The sequence below is a fragment of the Crinia signifera genome, chromosome 5, assembly GCF_055691185.1.
Source record: "Crinia signifera chromosome 5, ASM5569118v1, whole genome shotgun sequence".
NCBI classification, from domain to species: Eukaryota; Metazoa; Chordata; class Amphibia; order Anura; family Myobatrachidae; genus Crinia; species Crinia signifera.
In genome coordinates this window covers 15,021,432-15,044,590 of record NC_139221.1, presented here as the reverse complement: position 1 = coordinate 15,044,590, position 23,159 = coordinate 15,021,432, and the positions used below count along the sequence as shown (strand labels likewise).

At 46.2% G+C, this 23,159-nt stretch overlaps 1 protein-coding gene across 1 annotated transcript in view; it reads right to left on the bottom strand.

Annotated features, from left to right (window-relative positions):
- Window positions 1-23,159, bottom strand: part of PKHD1L1 (PKHD1 like 1) — a 155,971-nt gene that overhangs the window by 33,584 nt on the left and 99,228 nt on the right. Inside the window, exons 47-56 of the mRNA XM_083186703.1 lie at window positions 20,644-20,885; window positions 20,001-20,137; window positions 17,744-18,773; window positions 16,479-16,670; window positions 14,980-15,131; window positions 10,696-10,855; window positions 9,656-9,812; window positions 6,502-6,590; window positions 2,021-2,175; window positions 302-431 (exon numbers count right to left, since the gene is read on the bottom strand). Of these exons, the coding sequence (XP_083042829.1) occupies window positions 302-431; window positions 2,021-2,175; window positions 6,502-6,590; window positions 9,656-9,812; window positions 10,696-10,855; window positions 14,980-15,131; window positions 16,479-16,670; window positions 17,744-18,773; window positions 20,001-20,137; window positions 20,644-20,885 (2,444 nt within the window). The remainder of the gene's footprint in view (window positions 1-301; window positions 432-2,020; window positions 2,176-6,501; window positions 6,591-9,655; window positions 9,813-10,695; window positions 10,856-14,979; window positions 15,132-16,478; window positions 16,671-17,743; window positions 18,774-20,000; window positions 20,138-20,643; window positions 20,886-23,159) is intronic.

Genomic DNA, 23,159 nt, shown 5'->3' with positions numbered 1-23,159 from the left:
AATCACTGGAACTAGCTGATGTCTCTGGTGTCAAATAGGCAAAGATGTGCAGGCGGGACATTACTCTTGAAGAGAGATAAAGTGGAGAGAGACAAGGCTCCAAAAAACCTTCTCCTCAAACAGAGCCTGATTGGCTGGTACATTATCTCTCTCCACTTTGTCACTTTCAGTGGTTACATAAAGACCCAAAGGTCCATTACTAATTTTAAAAAACGGCTAGTCAATCTTCTAAAGTAATTCATGTCAAAATGTATCTTCATTACGAGCCTGAATTTTCAAAGCCCTGAATAACTGCACTTACCTATGACCTTTGAGCCCTGATTTGGTCCGTTTGGCAAAGGGAATTCAGGGGTTGAATGATTTCCTTTTAAAATAATCTGTAGTTCCCCCTGGAATGGGTCACTCTTCGTGCCTCCTATTAGTCTTCCGCCCTACACAAAGCAAATAACGGTACAAAAGTGGTAACTGAGGCAATATATAACATAATAATTCCACTGCTCCATATATGTCCATACACCCCCCGGTCCTCCACGGTCATCTCTCCTCCACCCTGATCACTGCTTCCCACACTAGAGTTCAGGACTTTTCCCGTGCTGCATCCCTTCAGTGGAACGCACTCCCTCGCTCCATTGTACTCTCCACCACCAAAGCTTCAAACGAGCACTGAAAACTCACCTATTCATCAAAGCGTACCCTTCCACTGCATAACTTAGTTCTGAGGCTGCTTCTCCGAAACCCTGCATCTCTGCCTGCTTACATCCTGCTATCAGGTCACCTCCCATTTGCTTGCACCTCATGTCATATGTCTGTTCCCCCTTCCCACTAGATTGTAAGCTCCTCAGAGCAGGGCTCTCTTCCCTCCTGTTGTCAAAGCCCTCTTCTCTTCACATGTCACTCACAGCTCTCCCATACTCAAACACTCAGCGACCATCTTCGTCCGCATACTCATCTCCATCTTTAGCCTACAGGCCCATGTAGTACATTTATCACGCCCCCACTACTTACCCCCCTCTGTCTATCTCTTCACTGGCTCCCCATTCCTTTCCGAGTTCTCTTTAAACTCCTCACCACCACCTACAAGGCTCTCTCCTCCTCCACCGCTCCTTACCTCTCTTCACTGATCTCTATCCACACTCCCTCCCGTCCTCTTCGCTCCATCGCTGACCGCCGACTGACCTCTCACCTAATCACCTCCTCCCACTCCCGTGTCCAAGACTTCTCTCGCGCTGCCCCCCTGCACTGGAACAACCTCCCGCCACCCATCAGGCTTTCTGATTCCCTTACCTCCTTCAAGCGCTCCCTTAAAAACCCACTTTTTTCGACTAGCCTATCCCTCCTCCTAACCTCTTTTGATCCTCCTATCCTGCCTCCGTTCCCCTCCGTTCCTACTTATCCTGTTGTTTTTCATTCGTCCACCCACCTATTTTTAGTATGTTAACTCTTATGAGTAGGATCCTCCTTCCTCACGTACTCACCCTACCTCTTTACCTCACCTGTGCTCCTGTCCTGTTCTTCCCTTCCTCTACTTCATCTTCAGTCTCCTCGACAATTTTGACACCTACTTCTGAACTGATGCTGATTTTATTTCTACCAGCTATACCCCTATTTATACTGTATTTTTCAACACACCCTGTACGTTACCTTGTCATTTGTTTTTTGTTTGCTATGTACGGCGCTGCGGACACTTTGCGGCGCCTTATAAATATACGTACTACTACTACTACTACATCTAAGCTGTAAGGTGTATTGAATTGCGGCATTCATTTAACTTATAATCTATTTTTGTTATTTATTTACTGTACTGTTAAGTTTTGTTTCCCTGTAATGTTCCATTGTATGCCTTTTGTACGGCACTAAAAAATAGAATAATAATAATAATAATAATAATAATAATAACATATTTAATATAAAGAAACAAATATAAAAAAAATGCTTTTGTAAAAAAAAAAACAGTTGGCATTTAGCTTTTGCAAAGCATACATCTTTCACTGAATTAATTGGCAGCTGTAGAACACCTCACCTGTATGGAGATGTAGGTAGCACTGAGGACAGTGGTGCTGAAGTTGAGGGCAGATTCAGCTGTTGAGTTGCTTGTGAGGTTTCTCAACTCCAGGATGCCGTAAATGATCAGTGTTTGCAGAGAAGGGATTTCTACATCAGCAATAACCCACTTGCCTGGAACAGAACCACAGAGAGAAATGTAACAAGCCCTGAGTTATTATCCACTATTTATACGGCACCCAAGTGTACTCCAGTTCCTAATAACGTATATAGACCAATGAGCATATAACAGTAACGATGTATAATACCGGACCAGTACATGGTAAATAAACATTTCTGTATCAGTGGTCATAGCTCTCAAGTAAGCAGCCAGATGGCAGAACCAATACTTAGGTGCTTATGTAAGGAGTATAGGTGCCCATACACGGTGCAAGGGTGCTGTGCAATGCGATGCGTGCTTCTGCGGGCATCCCATCGCACAGCACATGAAGTCTGTGCAGCCCGTGCTTTTTGAACTAGCTTCGGATCTCATCGCATAACACGCAAATCCCATTTGATTTGATCGCATGCGATGCGATCTAGTTCAAAACGCACAGAAAAGTTGTACCGTGTATGGGCACCTTATGGACTAGATGATAATACAAGTAAAGAACATGAGGAGAGAGGGCCCTGCTCGTAAGAGCTTACATTCTAAAGGGGAGGGGCAAACTGACAGGGGGGAAACATATGGGTTAGACAGGGGGACTGGGTTTAATCAACAAGTGGGTCTTTGAGTGGGTGCTCAAATTTTGGTAGAGATATGGACATAGCCTGATAGGGAGAGGTAGAGAATTCCAGAGGTAGTGATCGGGAGCAATGCTTGGGGCAGGCGGCTGTCGTCACATAGCGTATGTACCTAGCGAGGGGATGTGTACACATAGCGTATGTACCTAGCGAGGGGATGTGTACACATAGCGTATGTACCTAGCGAGGGGATGTGTACACATAGCGTATGTACCTAGTGAGGGGATGTGTACACATAGCGTGTGTACCTAGCGAGGGGATGTGTACACATAGCGTGTGTACCTAGCGAGGGGATGTGTACACATAGCGTGTGTACCTAGCGAGGGGATGTGTACACATAGCGTATGTACCTAGCGAGGGGATGTGTACACATAGCGTGTGTACCTAGCGAGGGGATGTGTACACATAGCGTATGTACCTAGCGAGGGGATGTGTACACATAGCGTGTGTACCTAGCGAGGGGATGTGTACACATAGCGTGTGTACCTAGCGAGTGGATGTGTACACATAGCGTGTGTACCTAGCGAGGGGATGTGTACACATAGCGTGTGTACCTAGCGAGGGGATGAGTACACATAGCGTGTGTACCTAGCGAGGGGATGTGTACACATAGCGTATGTACCTAGCGAGGGGATGTGTACACATAGCGTGTGTACCTAGCGAGGGGATGTGTACACATAGCGTGTGTACCTAGCGAGGGGATGTGTACACATAGCGTGTGTACCTAGCGAGGGGATGTGTACACATAGCGTGTGTACCTAGCGAGGGGATGTGTACACATAGCGTGTGTACCTAGCGAGGGGATGTGTACACATAGCGTGTGTACCTAGCGAGGGAATGTGTACACATAGCGTGTGTACCTAGCGAGGGGATGTGTACACATAGCGTGTGTACCTAGCGAGGGAATGTGTACACATAGCGTATGTACCTAGCGAGGGGATGTGTACACATAGCGTATGTACCTAGCGAGGGGATGTGTACACATAGCGTGTGTACCTAGCGAGGGGATGTGTACACATAGCGTGTGTACCTAGCGAGGGGATGTGTACACATAGCGTATGTACCTAGCGAGGGGATGTGTACACATAGCGTGTGTACCTAGCGAGGGGATGTGTACACATAGCGTGTGTACCTAGCGAGGGGATGTGTACACATAGCGTGTGTACCTAGCGAGGGGATGTGTACACATAGCGTGTGTACCTAGCGAGGGGATGTGTACACATAGCGTGTGTACCTAGCGAGGGGATGTGTACACATAGCGTGTGTACCTAGCGAGGGGATGTGTACACATAGCGTATGTACCTAGCGAGGGGATGTGTACACATAGCGTATGTACCTAGCGAGGGGATGCGTACACATAGCGTATGTACCTAGCGAGGGGATGTGTACACATAGCGTGTGTACCTAGCGAGGGGATGTGTACACATAGCGTGTGTACCTTGCAAAAGGGGATGTGTACACATAGCGTGTGTACCTAGCGAGGGGATGTGTACACATAGCGTGTGTACCTAGCGAGGGGATGTGTACACATAGCGTGTGTACCTAGCGAGGGGATGTGTACACATAGCGTGTGTACCTAGCGAGGGGATGTGTACACATAGCGTGTGTACCTAGCGAGGGGATGTGTACACATAGCGTGTGTACCTAGCGAGGGGATGTGTACACATAGCGTGTGTACCTAGCGAGGGGATGTGTACACATAGCGTGTGTACCTAGCGAGGGGATGTGTACACATAGCGTGTGTACCTAGCGAGGGGATGTGTACACATAGCGTGTGTACCTAGCGAGGGGATGTGTACACATAGCGTGTGTACCTAGCGAGGGGATGTGTACACATAGCGTGTGTACCTAGCGAGGGGATGTGTACACATAGCGTGTGTACCTAGCGAGGGGATGTGTACACATAGCGTGTGTACCTAGCGAGGGGATGTGTACACATAGCGTGTGTACCTAGCGAGGGGATGTGTACACATAGCGTGTGTACCTAGCGAGGGGATGTGTACACATAGCGTGTGTACCTAGCGAGGGGATGTGTACACATAGCGTGTGTACCTAGCGAGGGGATGTGTACACATAGCGTGTGTACCTAGCGAGGGGATGTGTACACATAGCGTGTGTACCTAGCGAGGGGATGTGTACACATAGCGTGTGTACCTTGCAAAAGGGGATGTGTACACATAGCGTGTGTACCTAGCGAGGGGATGTGTACACATAGCGTGTGTACCTAGCGAGGGGATGTGTACACATAGCGTGTGTACCTAGCGAGGGGATGTGTACACATAGCGTGTGTACCTAGCGAGGGGATGTGTACACATAGCGTGTGTACCTAGCGAGGGGATGTGTACACATAGCGTGTGTACCTAGCGAGGGGATATGTACACATAGCGTGTGTACCTAGCGAGGGGATGTGTACACATAGCGTGTGTACCTAGCGAGGGGATGTGTACACATAGCGTGTGTACCTAGCGAGGGGATGTGTACACATAGCGTATGTACCCTGCGAGGGGATGTGTACACATAGCGTATGTACCTAGCGAGGGGATGCGTACACATAGCGTATGTACCTAGCGAGGGGATGCGTACACATAGCATATGTACCTAGTGAGGGGATGTGTACACATAGCGTGTGTACCTAGCGAGGGGATGTGTACACATAGTGTATGTACCTAGCGAGGGGATGAGTACACATAGCGTGTGTACCTAGCGAGGGGATGCGTACACATAGCGTATGTACCTAGCGAGGGGATGTGTACACATAGTGTATGTACCTAGTGAGGGGATGCGTACACATAGCGTATGTACCTAGCGAGGGGATGTGTACACATAGCGTGTGAACCTAGCGAGGGGATGTGTACACATAGCGTGTGTACCTAGCGAGGGGATCTGTACACATAGCGTGTGTACCTAGCGAGGGGATGTGTACACATAGCGTGTGTACCTAGCGAGGGGATGTGTACACATAGCGTGTGTACCTAGCGAGGGGATGTGTACACATAGCGTGTGTACCTAGCGAGGGGATGTGTACACATAGCGTGTGTACCTTGCAAAAGGGGATGTGTACACATAGCGTGTGTACCTAGCGAGGGGATGTGTACACATAGCGTGTGAACCTAGCGAGGGGATGTGTACACATAGCGTGTGTACCTAGCAAGGGGATGTGTACAAATAGCGTGTGTACCTAGCGAGGGGATGTGTACACATAGCGTATGTACCTAGCGAGGGGATGTGTACACCTAGCGTGTGTACCTAGCGAGGGGATGTGTACACATAGCGTGTGCACCTAGTGATGGGGATGTGTACACATAGCGTGTGTACCTAGCGAGGGGATGTGTACACATAGCGTGTGTACCTAGCGAGGGGATGTGTACACATAGCGTGTGTACCTAGCGAGGGGATGAGGGCGCTGCAAACAGGTCTGTATCAGTCCCTTAATTTGCGAGCAGTAAAGGCCAGATATAAGCAGATTACAGTCATTTGATGATGATGATGATGATGATTGGCAGTTTTATTAGTTGATATTGGAAGTATTCTGTGGGTGAAATTGACAGAACTGAGTTGAATTGTGCAACAGAAGAGCGGACTAGTTCTTGGCATAGCATACTAGGTAACAGGCTGAAAATCTGGGGCTAAAGCACCCTTTGCTAATAGAAACTGGACCGCGCTCCACTAAAAAATTTTTTGGAGAATCGGCAAAAACAAACATGTAAAATGCGTTACCTCCTGGGATCACAACATTAGACCCTTCTCGTGGGACGGTGTGGTTGTTTTCTGCTGATGATTCCCAGAAAGAGTTATTAGACCATAGACTGGAGAAAACAAAGGAGACAAACATTATATTGTAAAATCCGTAATGGTCCCGATTACAAATTACATCATTAGAAAATATATAGGATCATATAGATCAGATAAAATTCTAACAGCAGGTTAAGGTCACTTACTGGGTTATAAAAGCTATTCTCATCCATTACAGCATCATATTTCATGTTCTGACAATCAGTAATGGTATAAACTCCAATGACTCCTAATGCCTGGCAACATATCCTATCACCTGGCCAGCTTATCCAGCATCAGGAGCACTATCCATTTGTACAGACAGCACTCTCAAAGGAAGCTAACAGGTGCAACTAATCGTCTCGGCTGACATTAATTCCTCACCTCAACCAAAACCTGGACTAGATCCTTGTTCAACTGCTGTTATATGCTTAAACAGGGAAATCCTGCTGTCCCTGCCACTATACAGTATATATTTAAATCCATATTCAGCTCAGCACACACTCTTGTATATACAATGACCCCGGTGCCCATTGCTGCAACGATGTAAACAAAAACACAGCGGCACTCCAGGAGAACTTTTATCAAAAAGGTTTTGACAGATGCACCTGTCTCAGAAGGTGGAAAAGTTTGGGACTATAGAGCTCTACAGCAACTTAGGGCAAGTAAGGGGTAAGCACACAGTAAGTGACATATGGTGCACACAAGTTAAATCTGTGTAAAGTTGATGATTGGCTCGACCGGATTCAGTGGCCCTTTATGTTCCAGACACTCCAATCAGTGGGTACAGTATCTCTGGTAGGTTCTTCCAGGGTATTTCAGCTCTTTACGATAAACCCCGAGCTGCTGTGCTGGCCAACGGGGTTATGTTTCCTCCATTTTCTATTACTAACGGGACCCGTCAGGGCTGCCCCCTTTCCCCTCTTATTTTTGCCCTTTCAATGGAACCCTTAGCGCCACGTATTAGAGCCAACCCTAACATTAGGGGAATCAGGGTGGGTGAGGTGGAGCATAAAATAGCCCTGTACGCAGATGATGTCCTGCTAACAATTTCTGTCCCGGTTAACTCCCTCCCCCACCTTCTCCGAGAGATAGAGGTCTTTGAGATGCTATCGGGCTATAACATTAATTCGCTTAAAACTGAGGTTCTGGACTTTTATGTCCCTCAGCGCATCAGAGAGGAACTGGCGTCGTCCTACGACCTCCGATGGAATAGACGACAACTCACTTATCTGGGCATAGCTATTACAAAAAATTACCATCAACTTTATGAAGCTAATTATTCTAAATGAATTGCCTGCTTTCAAAAAGATCTATCTGATAGGGGAATACATTGTATTTCTTGGATCGGTAGGGTTAATGCCATCAAAATGATGGCCTGCCGGTTCGGGTTCCCCCTAGTATCCTTAAATTTTTGCAACAAAAAATCTTTGGACTTTATTTGGTCCAATAAAGGCCCAGAGTTGCTCCTTCGGTGATCCAGAGACGTTCTTCCAGCGGTGGTCTGGGGATACCAAATTTTAAATTATATTATTTTGCAGCAGGACTAACACAATCTGTCCTCTGGAACAGGCCCAGCTCGGAGAGGGTGTGGGTGGGAATAGAGTCCCAGGCTCTTACACTTCATTCTGTTTCTTCTCTTTTGTGGCTTCCCAGATCTATTCGCCCTAAGTCATCCAAAACTCATCCTTCAATATCCCACTCCCTTGACATATGGAATACAGCCATTAAGTTATTTAAGCTCTCATCCCTTCCTATCCCCCTAATCCCTTTATATGATAAGCCAAATTTTCGTCCGGATTGCTCCCCAAGGTCCGTTAGTGATTGGTGGGAAAATGGGATTATTTTTCTAAACGATATATCTCAATCCCCCTCTTTTCCCACATTTGCAGAGATACAAACTAAATACACCATTCCTCATAAATGTTTCTTCCAGTTTCTCCAACTGAGACACTTTCACTCCTCAGCTAACGCGCAATTATCCGCTAGACCTCTCACCCCACTAGAACATTTGGTTTTTCACAGAGCTTCGCTAGGGGTCTAATATCAGCTTTATATCTCTCTTTATTCCCCCCAGCTTTCTAATATTAGAGCCTCTTTTGAAAAGGCTTGGGAATCTGACTTGGGGGAATCGCTGGATGATGAAGACTTGTCCGATATTTACTCCAACGTGGCCTCCAGTTCGATTTGTGTAAGGCTAAAGAGTATACCAACTACTCTATAGATGGTATTATGTCCCATCTAGACTCAACAAAATGAACCCTGAGGTCTCCCCAATATGCTGGAGATGTAAGAACTCGGATGGCACGTTCTTGCATATCTGGTGGAGTTGCCTGACTCTTGCTCCCTTGTGGCGGGATTTGGCAGCTCTAGCCAATTAAATATTATCCATTAATATTCCCTTTAAGGCAAGCCACTTCCTCCTTTCTATGGATATCCCAGAGGCAACCCGTGCTCAAAATAAACTGTTTAATCATATGGTACTAGCGACCAGAACCGCCATAGCGGGACATTGGAAATCTTCAACAATTCCATCTTTGGATGAAATTAAGATCTGGCATATCCATCTATGGAGCATATCACTAGTATCCTGAAAGGCTCCTCCAAAAAATGTATTAAAGTCTGGATTCCCTGGACTAGTCACTTTAATATACCAATAGAGATACAGTTTCTGTTGGGATGATTCCCTTCCTATCGCCCTACCCAGTTGTCTGAGGCCAGTCGGGTGGAACTTCCTTTCCCTTCCTCTTATTCTTCTACTCCTTTTCTTTCTTTTTCTTTTCCCTCCCCTATTTTCTTTCCAGCTCTATTCTCAACATATAATTTTAACAAATATCTTTTAGTCTTTCTTTCTTAAATTTACTATAAAAACTTTAGTGATGCCTTTTTTTGTATAAAATTCATATAATTCTACAGTTTATGAACCTCTGCGTAGGTTCCCTATCCAGCTTTTACTGTTGAATATCTTGGTATTTCACTAATAAAATTTATATTTAAAAAAAAAAAATTGATGATTGGCCAACACAATATATATTTCTTGAAACAATTTGACAGTTACTGAGTGGTTACGTTTGTGGGTTACGGATACTGCGCTACCTACTCATGCACTGCTGTGTTTAACGTGGTTTTTGCTGGAGGAGGGGGGATGCAATTCTGGTAAAAGCACTGGTAGACCACAAGGTTCACGTTGGTGTTTGTCATGGTTGCGTCCAGCATTCCTGCCACAGCCCGTCTCCGGAGTTTGCGTTTTCCAGAGACTGCAGAGATAAATAAACGTGTTATGGTGAGAAATGGGATCTACAGATGTGTCCACGTACATCTTGGTTTTACTGCACCATGTATGGCGCAATATGGCACACCTTGGACTCTGTAAAAGTCACGCTTTGTGATTTTTCAAAAAATTTGCTTCTCTAATCTATTACTTTATACAAGTTCTACTGCTTCAGAAATTGTCCTTGGGCCCTGCAACCCACCCTTATGTTTTGTATTAAAAACAACATGCACAGTTTAACAAACTAAGCGCTTCAATGAAGGGGACTGCCACTTTTGTGGCTGAAGTGTTTGATTTGTTTGGGCCGCAAATATTTTTTTTAACCAATGGGCTTAAGGAAGCTAACCGTGTGATTTCATCTCCACAGTTGTTTGTTTGTATTTTTTAAAATGCCAGACGCTGCTGTGGCTTCATCTTCTACTTTGTATGTGTTTACAATTCTGTGCAATTAAAGATACATCCCAGTATCTGTGTCTTCAATGCAAAAAAGATGCAACAATTAAAGTACACCTTACACTTCTCGGAGCATCTCAGTTGCGCAGGGTCTCCTGCCATATGGGGTGTTAGGTGTTAAGGAATAAATAGGCTTATGCAGCACAGGCCGCCGGGAGGAGGGGGGATGGCTTTTGATGTGGCGTGGGGGGGGGGGGGTGATGCGGTGGCAGCTGAGTCACTCCATGGGGGTGTGGGGGGAGAGTTGCGGGCGCTGCTCAATTCCATCCAGGGGTGGGACTGGCTCCCAACTGCCACCCTACAGTGGCCGGCGCCCCAGGCAAATGCCTTAAAGCTGCCTAGTGGTGGCCCTGGGCCTATACAAATACATAAATACGGATTAATAATTTGTTTAGAACGTCACTCAAGGTACCTACCTAGGTAGGTTAATGAAGTTGTACTATTGTCAAAATACCAATCTCCATTGCTGTTATTACTCCAGCTCAGCGGCTGGCTGGATCCATTCCGCACATCGGTTATTCTAAACATATCCGGTCTCTGAGTAAAGTTGTGGGACATTAGCACGTAGTCCTCACTCTGCAAAAGAAGGACATTGACACGGCCTGAGATAACGCAAATAATACGGCCTGAGATAACGCAAATAATACGGCCTGAGATAACGCAAATATTACGGCCTGAGATAACGCAAATAATACGGCCTGAGATAACGCAAATAATACTGCTTGAGATAACGCAAATAACAGATTATTAGAGTTATTTAGGATTCTCCTATGCATCCTGTACACCCCAATGCTGGAAAAGCCACGCTACAGCTCATTAATTAACCAGTAAGGAGCTATAATCATGTGGCTCTTTGCTGGTTAATCATAGACCCGGATTAGGGTAGCGGTGGTGTGGGGTGCGGTGCCCCTGGATTGGTTGGGCTGGATGGCTCTAGTGCGGAACACCTTTACATTACATACTTACAGTAGCACTTGCTCTTTTCTTCACTAACACTATTTCTTTAATATATTCATTACATTTCATTATCTTTGTATCACTTTCTGTATATAGCTTCAGCTTCTTGACACTAATGTTTATTAACACTATAGTATTTCACTGGTGTGCTGCTCCGGGCTTTCTGGCTTATGTTGAATTTTTGAATTTAACACCCAGGGCAGCCGAGAGGGGGGGGGGGGGAGCAGGTACTAATTACCCGGGCCTGGTCCAACCCCCTCCCACCTCCGTCCACCCTGGGCTGCAGCAGCAGCACACATCTCTACTGAGCTGAGCCTGCTGTCTGCACAGCACATGCTGTAGGTGTGTGCTGCTGCTGTTGAGGGGGGGGGGACAATAACATCCCCCCTCAACTGTACAGTTTTTTCACCCCCTCAAAACATTTTGGGGGCGTGGACTAATTGTGGAAGGTGGCCACACCTGCCGTGCGTAGGTCACACCTCCCGTGCTTAGGCCACACCTCCAAAATTTGACCGGGGCCCGGCATACCTCTCGGCTGCCATGCCTACACCTAGATATAGGTGCTAGGGACCCCAATACACAGAGAAGCCATGACGACGGCTTGGGGGCTTACACATAAATTTGCACCAATACTGTATATGTAACCAAGATCTCTGAATTCTGTTACCATATAGGATTTATATCTTGTTACTGGTATGTCGGGGTGCTGGGGGAAACAAACTGTGTTTTTCTTTACCCCTCCCTAGCAAGAACTTGGATGATATCACCAAACTTACTGAGCATATGCCAGTATAAATGGGTCATTAATTAACCACACACAGGTCCCGGTGCAGAGTTACAAGTCAACTAGGTATAGACTGCAAAAGAAATGCCCAAAAGGAAAAAATATTCTAATTTCTGGAGGATATTCAGTGGCGTAACAATAGCCCCACAGACCCCGCGGTGGCGGCGAGGCGCTGTATAGGTGTGGGCGCCGGGGTCTGCGGGGCTAAGTAATGCCGCTGCCACTGCCGTCTTCCGGGAGCTCATCTGTGGTCGGAGTCTGGGACCGGATGAAGATTTGTCTGCGGTCCCGGCTCCCCTGTCCCCTCCTGGCTTCTGCTTCTAATCTAAACGGACCATCACAAAATGTCCACCCCCATACAGCAGAAAACTGTCTGCTGTATGGGGGCAGACACTTTGTGATAGTCTGTTTTCATTAGACTCTGGAGCTGACAGGGGAGCCAGGACCACAGACAAATCTGCAGGTCCCGGGCGCCGACCACAGGTGAGCTCCCGGCAGGCGGCAAGACGGGCAGGGGGGTTTTAACTGGGGGAAAGGTGGGGGGGGGGGGGGCACTGCCGAAATTTTGGCGGGGGGGGGCGGGGGCGCATATTTTTTTGTTACGCCACTGGGGATATTATAACCTGGCAGAATATAATTTCTGCTCTATTACGGTCACTTAACTGAGCCCACTCACTGTTCAGTGGACCATTGTTATTATTTATAGTATACATGTAATTTGCGCTCGGAAGAATGATTGTTTGTTTTGATTGTGGAGTTACAATTACTGGATATGGGGTCATTGGGTTGACATGCATTGGGCATGAATGGAAGGTCGACACAAGCATTAACTCGATGATGGCTAGGTCGATAGTCAAAGGGTCGACATGGGTTTATTCATTTTTTTTGTCCTGAATGTCAACATGGTCAACATGAACACTAGCCTGGCTCACTGCACTCTCCATGCTTCAGGCACACTCATTTATTCTCCCTTCCTGTCCTAGTGGATGGTAGGGCATAAAATAGCGCTTGTTGGCACAGGTCGCCTCCAAAAAAAAATGAAAAATCTGAGTCGACCTTCCATCCATGTGGCCCTAGGCTTGTCAACATATTTTAGGTTTCGACCCAATGCATGTCGACCTTTGGTGTGTTGACCGTATCCCCAATAAATAATAAAAGCTACGTTTTATGCGTAGACACATTTCAGCAGTAACCCTCTATACTACATGCACTGGTGGAAATCTGCGAGTGCCCAAAATCAGAATACTCCAACTATTTGGGGGTTATTTTGGTTCACTCTTTCTGACAAATTCCTTCTTAGATGGACAAAACCATGTGTACTGCAGGTGGGGCAGATGTTACTTGTGCAGAGAGTTAGATTTGGGTGGGATTTTACTTCAAAGTCAGATCTATATTGCAGTGTAAAAATAAAGCAGCCAGTATTTACCCTGCACAGAAACAAAATAACTCACCCAAATCTAATTCTCTCTGCACATGTTGCATCTGCCCCACCTGCAGTGCACATGGTTTTGTCCATCTAAGAAGGATTTTATCAGAAAGAGTGAACTAGAATAAGGCCCTATGGGGGAAATTTACTAAAGGAAATTTGTAAAAAAAATAGGTGTATTTGTATCCAGAAATACACTTATTTTTGACATTTACTATCCTGAAAATACGGCAATTCGTATTCATATTGATGTGCTATCAATATGAATACGAATTGTCGTATTTTCGGGATAGTAAATGTCAAAAATAATTGTTATTCTGGATACAAATACACCTATTTTTTACAAATTTCCTTTAGTAAATTTCCCCCTATGTGTCTACTGTATAGATTTATTAAGCTCGGTGAAGTGATAAAGTGTCTGGTTTTTATCACTGGCCAATCAGCTCCTACCTGTCATTTTTCAAACCAAGCTTGGGACTTCACAGTTGGGAGCTGATTGGCCCAGGGGCGGATTTAAGGGGGGGGGGGGGCGAATGGGGCAGTTGCCCCCCCTAGGCCAGTGGAATCACTGCGGGGGGCGAGGGGTATACTCCTCACTGCTGCCGACCGCATCTGCAGCCGCACCTACTAAGTAATGATTGGAGTGATGATGGGGAGGTGATGACGCCGCCTCTATCACCCAGTAGCTGATATAGCAGGGCTTTCTCTCCCCATCCTGCCATCCTATTGGCTGGTGGGCTGTAAATTAGTTGGTTTGCCACACTGATTGCTCACAGACAGTGTGGGGTGGGCTGTGTCTGCAGGACGGTGGGTGTGTGCCCGGTTTCAGGATGAAGTCGCCTGATGAGCTGGAGCAGCCATAGCCTGGAGCTCCCTTGTGTGTGCACTGTCCGGCTGCTGGTGTGTCCGGCTGCACATACAGTGTGTTTGCAATGCAGGGTTTTTTCTTTTACATTTATTATTGTTTTTTTTTATATTATTTGGGGGGGGACAGTCTTACAATGGGAGGAGTCAGTGATGGGAAGGGGAGGAGTCAGGACTGGAGGGGAAGGGTCAAGTTTAAACAGTAAACCGCCCCCCCCCAGAAGAGAAGTCTAGATCCGCCACTGGATTGGCCGGCGATAAAAACCAGACACTTTATCACTTCACCGAGCTTAATAAGTCTGCCCCTTGTCTGTTTGTGTCTGTTGTATCATTCTTAGGCGCACCTCCCCTTATAATATCAGGAATACTAATGATTAATCAAGGAGGATTGATTGTAACAGTCTTTATTCTTGTGTAGATAAACCCCAAAAATCTTTTCTATCTTGGCTTTTGTCAAGCTCCACCTAGCCCGCATTGGACCAATCCAATCGACGAATGACTGGACACCGCCCAGTTTCACCACTTCCATCACTAGTGGAGATGGGATTTGAGTATGCATGACTGCATCACCCGTACTTGCGTGTGCCTACTGTATTCCCGTAGCCCAGCATTGCCGAATATTTTCAAATCAATGTCAGTTTATTCTTTGACTTAATGCCATCACTTTACCTTGAATCCGTAGAATGTAGACGTGTACGAGATGTTTGTCAAGAAAGCAGCATTTTGGAAAAACCAGGTGTAAGAGTTTGCGTTGGGCAGAAGGGCCATCCACCCAGGAGGGTGGGTCAGGCGTTTTTTAAGGTAGGGGACAACGCTGGTGCCTGGAATGACAAAAATCCCATAGTGATTCTGGGTCAGTGTATGCCACGGGTGAAACAGGCGCCCCCATCTCCATCCGCACCATTGACCATGCAAAGACAGCAATTTAACGGGTGGTCAATCAGTACGCACGAGCCAACTCCGGGAATTATTGATCAAAGCTTGCAGAGAATAAAGTGTACAGAGCTAAAGTACTAGCCAATCATCTCCCAACTGTCACGGTTCAGACGGCATCTACAAAAATGTCAGTTGGGGGGATGGTTGGTACTTTATCTCCATCCACTTTATTTCTCTTTCTGTCCCTAAATGGGCAAACTTCCATTCACTTAGGGGGGGACACAATCAGCCACGATTACACGCAAACATTTCACTTATCGCCTGTACGCGCACCCCTGTTTAATGTGCAATTCAATTAGAAAATGCGGATTTCATCATTCGCATGATTATTCCTGCCGCCGTCAATGGCATTAAGTATAGGTGAAAATGGGGGAGTCTGCCTGTACCCCAAAAGACGGACAAACTAATATGGGTATTAATAGCCATAAGAAAAGTATTTGGGGTTCATAAATTGTATCAAATGTCTGTTATACTGTAACCAACAGTGAAAGTATGATAGAAAGCCAAGGGCCTAATTCACGTTGACTCGGTCCCCAGTGTATTCGCGCCGGGGACCGATGTTGCGGGTCTGCGAAAATATGCATGTGCAGGCCCGATTTACGTTTTATGGGTGTCCCATTTAAAATGCTGGGGAACACGGGTGGGCCGATGCCTGCTCGGGCCGGACAGCTGACATCGCATGACCTCAGCGCCCGCCCCCTGTTCGACCACCTCTGGCCCAGATAAAGGTCAGATGAAACTGACTGATCTGCGAGCGGGTGAAAAACCATTCGATGGTCAGCAACCATCGGAATGGATGGGAATGGATGTTTCAGCTTATATATCCATTCACATGCTGGGTCAAACATCTGCACGACGAAGGGGGGGCATTCGCTCGCCCTGCAGGCGTTGTTTCAGCGCTCGATAAGCAACTATTTTCACTGCCTACCAAGTCGCCGTGAATTAGGACCCATTATTTCTGTAAATAAAATGCTCTCATTAAATCTGGCATGCAAAATAATGCCAATAAATAAATATTTGTTTTATTCTAAAGCACTATTAAATAATCTTAAAAAAAAAAAAAAAACAACCAGTAACTCCCACCTGGATGGCTAAAAACACCTTTCCCATTCATACCACTTCCCCAAATACCTGTTCCACATCAATAAATCCATTTTATTCCAAAAAGTGACATTAGTATAATAAATAATTATGATATAATATAAATAAATAAAATGATTGAGGCTACCTACCAAAAGAATTGGAAATGATGGCATTTTTTCCTTGGAGAGACGACGGTGATGGGTTATTGAATGCCAGTCGATGAAAGCTGACGCTGGAATTACAGAGATACCCGGGGTATCCGGCGCTCCAGTCGTTGCTAGGAATACACTGTGAGGGATCGAGCAGCTCACTTCCCGGGACCACCTTAGCGCCTAGCATCCCTGGGAGACAATACCATTTTTTTTTTTAAATCATAGCTGTCTACAAGAAGCTTCCAATACATAAATAGATCTAAACTAAAGTTTGAAAATTCTGGTTGTGATTCATATGAGTATTCAATTCATAAGGATAGTAAATATTACATTTATATGTAACAAAAAGTATTATAGAAAAACAATTCATATGAAATAAACACCATATGGGGGAAAAAATATGACTCGTGGCGAGTGAAGCAAAAATGCTGCTAAATACTGTGGCTGCATTTGAAAAGGTAAGTATGTCGTAAATATCGGGTGTGGTATAGGGTACCGACAGTCATTAGCCCGACGTCGGGATCCCAACTGCCCGGACTCAGACAGCGGGGCCAGCGCAACAAAGCCCCTATTCTATTCTCCCTCAATAGGGGTCGTGCCACTATACAAGGCATTGGTTAGACCGCATTTAGAATATGGAGTACAATTCTGGGCCCCGCACTATAAAAGGACATCATAGAACTGGAAAAAAATCCAAATACGAGCAACAAAGCTAATAAAGGGGTTGGAGAATTTCAGCAATGAAGACAGATTGAACAAATTGGGATTTTTTTATGCTGGAAAAGAGCTGCCTCCACTTAATGCCGCCGCCTGTATTATTACCGTATAATCTCCGCATCAGTCTGCGGTCCCGGGCGGCTCTCCCTGCTCCTGCTAATGTAAACTGACAGTTAGAAAATGGATGCCCCCATACAGCAGACCATTTTAAAGGATGCTAGAGGAGGCCTGTACGGGGGCAGCCATTTTCTAAGTGTCAGTAGTTTACATTAGCAGCAGCGGAGAGAGCCGCCCGGGACCGCAGACTGATGCAGAGATTATACGGTAATAATACAGGTGGCGGCATTAAGTGGAGGCAGCGGGTAACAATAGCCCCGCAGCGCCCCCCCCCCCCCCCCCCCCGCCCTCACTTACTAAGTGCCTCCCCGCCACCGCGGGGGCTGCGGGGCTATAGTTATGCCACTGCTGATTCCTATTCAATTGTGCATCAGGCTCATAGACTTTATAGCAGATATAAAGTACATACTTATATAAGACTAAAATACCTGTTAGGGTCCCGTCTGTGTCAATTAAAACCACTTCATGCTCCCATCTGAATCCTGCTTTGTTAGGTGAATTAAAGAACTGTATCCCATCAAACTTTGCACTCCATCCTCCACACCTGTCTACACATAACCCGGCAATCGATGTAACCCCGATCGTTGAGCAGCTTGGTCGGTCAAAATTCATGAACTTTACAGAAGAAACTGTGAGTCCTTCGTCGAACGGGAGCGTGATACCCCTGTTGGTGCAGTAATCGAGGCCAAGTCCAAGTTCGTCCAGATGACCCACTATGATAGCATTTTTCAGAACAGCTCCACCGCTCTCGCCCCAGCCACTGACATAATTTGAAATGACCCTTTTGGTTTCTATGCCGGAAATATCGTTATTGACCATGGTGAAGTTATGGAATTGGAGGGCACCGCCGTCCACCCATTCTGCCCCTTTCTGGCAATTCCAAGTGGTCAGCGATGTGAAGACAGCTGGGTATGGGCTAGTAGAACCGCAGGAACCAGTTGCCATGGGGTAGTATTTCTCAAAGATCCAAATGCCATACCATCCCTGAGAGTGAACGGTATTATTGTAGAACTCACCAAGTGGCACTCGCTGCTGGCAAATGTTTGGATTATAAGAAGGTCCATCTGGGTGGTCATGCATCCGGTACCAAAATCCAAAATGAGTGCCACCGGCAGCTGCGTTGTGTCTAATGGTGTTATTGGGATTGGTCACCCAGAAGCCCGCTGGAGTAACGTCATCATTGAGTAGACTGGTACTTTGTTTGACGAATAAAGCCAAGTTGTACTGGAGTATATTTCCGTGCTCTATGCCGTCTTCGATGAAGAACGCCCCGCCCATGATGTCATAGATGACGTTGTTCTCAACAAGAAGGTTGTGTGTGTTATGGATGGTGACGGCCCTGTTGTACGTCTGATGGATTGCACAACCTCGTACGTAGGACTTAAAGTGGACATCGCCCAATAAATGCCAATGTATCGGATATCGGCCTAACCGGAAAGCTTGACCTGCATGGAAAACCTAGAATTTTCAATTAAAATAAAAATGTTATTACAATGTATTTCTTACACGATCAGCTGTTACTTTAAAGGGCCGACAGTTGCCTAATTTCCAACTTAGGGGGTCATTCTGGTTGATTTGCAGCCTTGCGAGTCCACCAAACCCCGCCTTGTGAATTGTGGCCTGGCCGCCACCCATTCCCAGTGTGTGTTTACATGCACTGGCTGTGAATGGATGTTTGATGTAACAGCCATTTGCAGGCTGTGGGGGAGCATCCACATCTTTCGATAGTTACGACCATTGAAAGATGTGGTGCATGCACGCATATATAAAGTGACTCTCAGGTCACTTATATATGTGTGCACTTTCAGACTGAAATGGACGGACAGATGCCCGCTCCCCCGCGCTCATATCACTCGGCGACTGCCATGGGAACGCCCATACGTATGCGCAGCCCGAGTAAACCTGAATCAGATCCTATGTACCCAGATGCCGTCTAAGTAGCCTAATAGTCGCACAGAATGGCCGTGGGTACTGAGATGTACACCACTGTTTTCTGTGTACAGGATCGCAGCAGTTTCCTCCCACAATCCAAAAATATACTGGTAGGTTAACTGACTCCCAACAAAATTAACCCTAGAATGTCTGTGTGTGCGTGTATATGTGATAGGAAATGTAGATATACTGGGGCAGGGACTGATGTGCCTGTTCAAATATTCCCCCCACCAGGAAAGTGGGCAAGTCTCCTGGATCCTGACTCCACTGTCAGTGTCTCCTCCCACCGCCCAAGCGCCCCCCCCCCCCCCCCCCTACACACACACACACACACACACACACACACACTCCCCTGCAACACCCACCTTGGATGATGCCACGCCCCCTCTTGCACCAGAAAGTATAATAGTATTTAATGTTGAAATATAAGTGAATAAAATGTTATTGCATGCTGTCTGCCAAGTGCTAGATAAATTCCCAGCATCTGTCTACCCGAATTATGGTTACATTAAATAAAATGGGAGTTCTACCGAAGATGAGATTTTGCCCATAGCAACCAATCAGAATTTTTTTCTTTATTTCACACCTTCTAGAAGATAATAGATATAATCTGATTGGTTACTATGGGCAACACCCATCTTTAATAAAACTCCCATCAGTAAATGTACCCTTTACTGATCATCACAACATTACATCATTTTTTTTTCTATTTTCAGTTGAGTGACATTAATAACTCATTATTTAGGTACATACCTCCACATATTCTATTCTTCCTATGGACTGAAGTTTATCTGGCTCCGGAGCGTGGAACATTATACATCCGCCAAACTGGTCGCTTCCGATTTCTTCCCCAAACCTTCCCTGGAAACAAGTTTGTGTCGCAAATTCCCCTGGAACAAGAGTTGGTAAACTAGGACCATTGGGTGAGGGCACACGGAGTGTCTGTGCTTATAGATTCAAAGGGGGGGAATTACTAAGATGGGAGTTCTGGTTCACTGGGATGCTGCTCTAGGCAACCAATCAGAATCTACTCCCTATTTATTTAGCGCACCTACTAGAAGATAATAGATTTTGGGGGGTATGCAGTCCCAGGTCACGACTGTGACAGCCTTGACCCTGGCCCGTTTTCGTTTTGCTCTACAGCATATCGCCAGGCGGCATTCAATGTCCCGCTTGGCGGTCGGCGAAAAGGGGGCGTGATTTTATAAAGAGGTTTTAATAAATATATAAAAATCTTTTAGTCTAATGTTGGTTCAACACCTTGAGTTGAAGGATTCTTAAGGCCCTCATACACTAGTCCGATTTGGCCTAAGGACAAGTCGGATCTGATATCACTTGAGGCTGATTAATTGTTAGATTTATTGTTCCTTCATTATTGTTTAAACCAAATATTTACCGGGATCAAATCCGTCCGGACACGCTGGGATTGTGTCGCTCCATTCCACATTGTTATACCCCCTGATGAGGATGTTCCTGGTAAGTACACCAACTTCTGCTCTTGCCTCGAACACGGTGCCATCGGGCAGAGTGACTGATATGCCTAAGTGTTTGTACACTAATGGTTCCGTCAAAGTCACATTTTTGCCATCTGGAGATACGGAGTGTATAGTGCACTGCTCAGTCTCCTTTTGGCTAAATCTGATAGAAAAAAAGAAAAACAACAACAACAATTACTGCCTCGCAGCACTGAGGTCTTGGGTTCAATTCCCACCCAAATGTGTGGAGTTTATGTGTTCTCTCCGTGCTTGTGTGGGTGTTCTCTGGGTGCTCTGCTTTCCTTCCACAATCCAAAAACATTCTTATAGGTTAACTGTCTCCTGTCAGGAGGGGGGGGGTGGATTCTGGGTACTCAGCACCCCCCCCTTCCCTGTGTGTGCTACTGATGTGATAGGGAATACAGGTTGCAAACGTCACAGGGCAGAGACTATATTACACTGCCATATTCTCTGTAAAGCCCTGCAGGATATGGGCGGGATATAGAAATAATTGGTAATAATTAAATTGATTTTGTTACACTAAATTGTGATTAGACCAATACTTGTGAGCAAGCAAATAAATGTATTCATTCTGATACACAAGGCCTATCAGTAGTAAATATAAAAATGATTGTATTACAAGGAATTACACAATATCTCGTACAGTAACATATTATGGATATTAGAAGTTACTACACAGACTCCAGTCTTCCTGTTTTACAGGGAGGCTTCATGCCCTATACCAAAATGGCCGCTAAAATATCTACTGAGCATGTGCAGGGGTCATGTTGTGCTTTTACTGTGTTAGAGCATCACATTGGAATGCACATGTCTTCCGCTTAGCTCCAGAAACCCCTGCAATTATCTGCAACCCACAACTGTTCCACCATCCTACACAACCACCCATATTCAGTTTACACTCACCGGTGTACATGAAACAGTGAGTACGGCTGGACCTCCTATATTTTTTTTGTTGGCATTAAAAGTAAAATAAGCAATTTGATTTAGTTGGACCTCGTCATTAGAACATAACACAGCCAATTACACAGCTTTGTCCCATCACATTATTCTCATATTGGGGGAAATTTACCAATATGAAAAACCTAGTTTTTCGTATTGGTATTTTCCCTACGACTGCATACGACTGTTTAAGTCGTATGCAAAGTCGTGTTCCGGAGGATCAGTTACAAAGCAGTCATATACGACTGCTTTGTAACCCTCCGATGGTGTAATGATTCGTATTAGCGGCCGTATATACGGCCGCTAATACGAATGTTTCTGGCAGTCTGCACGGATCAGTCAGATCCGTGCAGGCTGCAAGGTGTAAAAAAAAATAGAAAAAATAAATAAATAAAAAAAAAAACGGCGTGGGGTCCCCCCCACAGCCGAAACCAGCACCAGGCTGAAGGAGCCGGGGCCGGTAATTAAAAATCAGGGAACCCGACAAATAGGGGTTCCCCGATTTTTAACAACCAGCCCCAGGCTCCAGGTCCGGGGCTGGTTCCCAAAATACGGGGGACAAAATGAGTAGGGGTCCCCCGTATTTCAAGAACCAGCCCCAGGCACAACCAGCCAGCAGGGTAATGTCACAGCCGGGGGACACTTATAATATAAGGTCCCGCGGCCAAAACATTCTCCCTACCGACCAGTCAGCCTGGCCAGGGGCCCTGGGGGAGTGGGGACCCCCCCAATGAAGGGGTCCCCCCCCCTCCAGGACTTACCTGACCAGGCTGAAGCCTGGTGCTGTCCTCGATGCCCCTGGGCGGTGGGCATCGAGCTAATAAATGGTGTAAAAAAAAGATGAACCTATTGTTTTTTACTGTGGCACTACAAGTGCCAGCAAGCCTCCCCAGCAAGCTGGGACTTGGAGAACCACAAGTCCCAGCCTGCTGGGCATTAAAGGGCCCGCTGGCACTTGTAGTTCTACAGTTAAAAAAATAGTGCACAAAACACACTGACACACTTTTAAAATAAAACTTTATTACACACAAAGCCCACACATACTAATACTTACCTATCTTCTCTCCGTAGGTAGCCCTGATGTCCTGTGTCGGCGTCTTCTGGTCCTGTGTCGTCTTCTTCCTCCATGTCGACCGTCGCTGTCGCCGTCCGGATCCGACGAAATCCATTTGGGAAGCTGTGGAAGGAAACCATACTCACCTGTCCCAGCGCGACGTAGTCCAGGTAAGGGTCTTGGCAAAAAAACAAACCGACACCCCGAAACCAGACCGGACTGACGGAGACGCACGGTGTTTACATCGTGCGGCTCCGCCTCCCGAATGCCGCTATTGGCCGCCTTGCCGCCTCCAGCCTGGTCAGGTAAGTCCTGGAGGGGGGGACCCCTTTATTGGGGGGGTCCCCACTCCCCCAGGGCCCCTGGCCAGGCTGACTGGTCGGTAGGGTTAATGCTTTGGCCGGGGGGACTTGCATAAAAAGT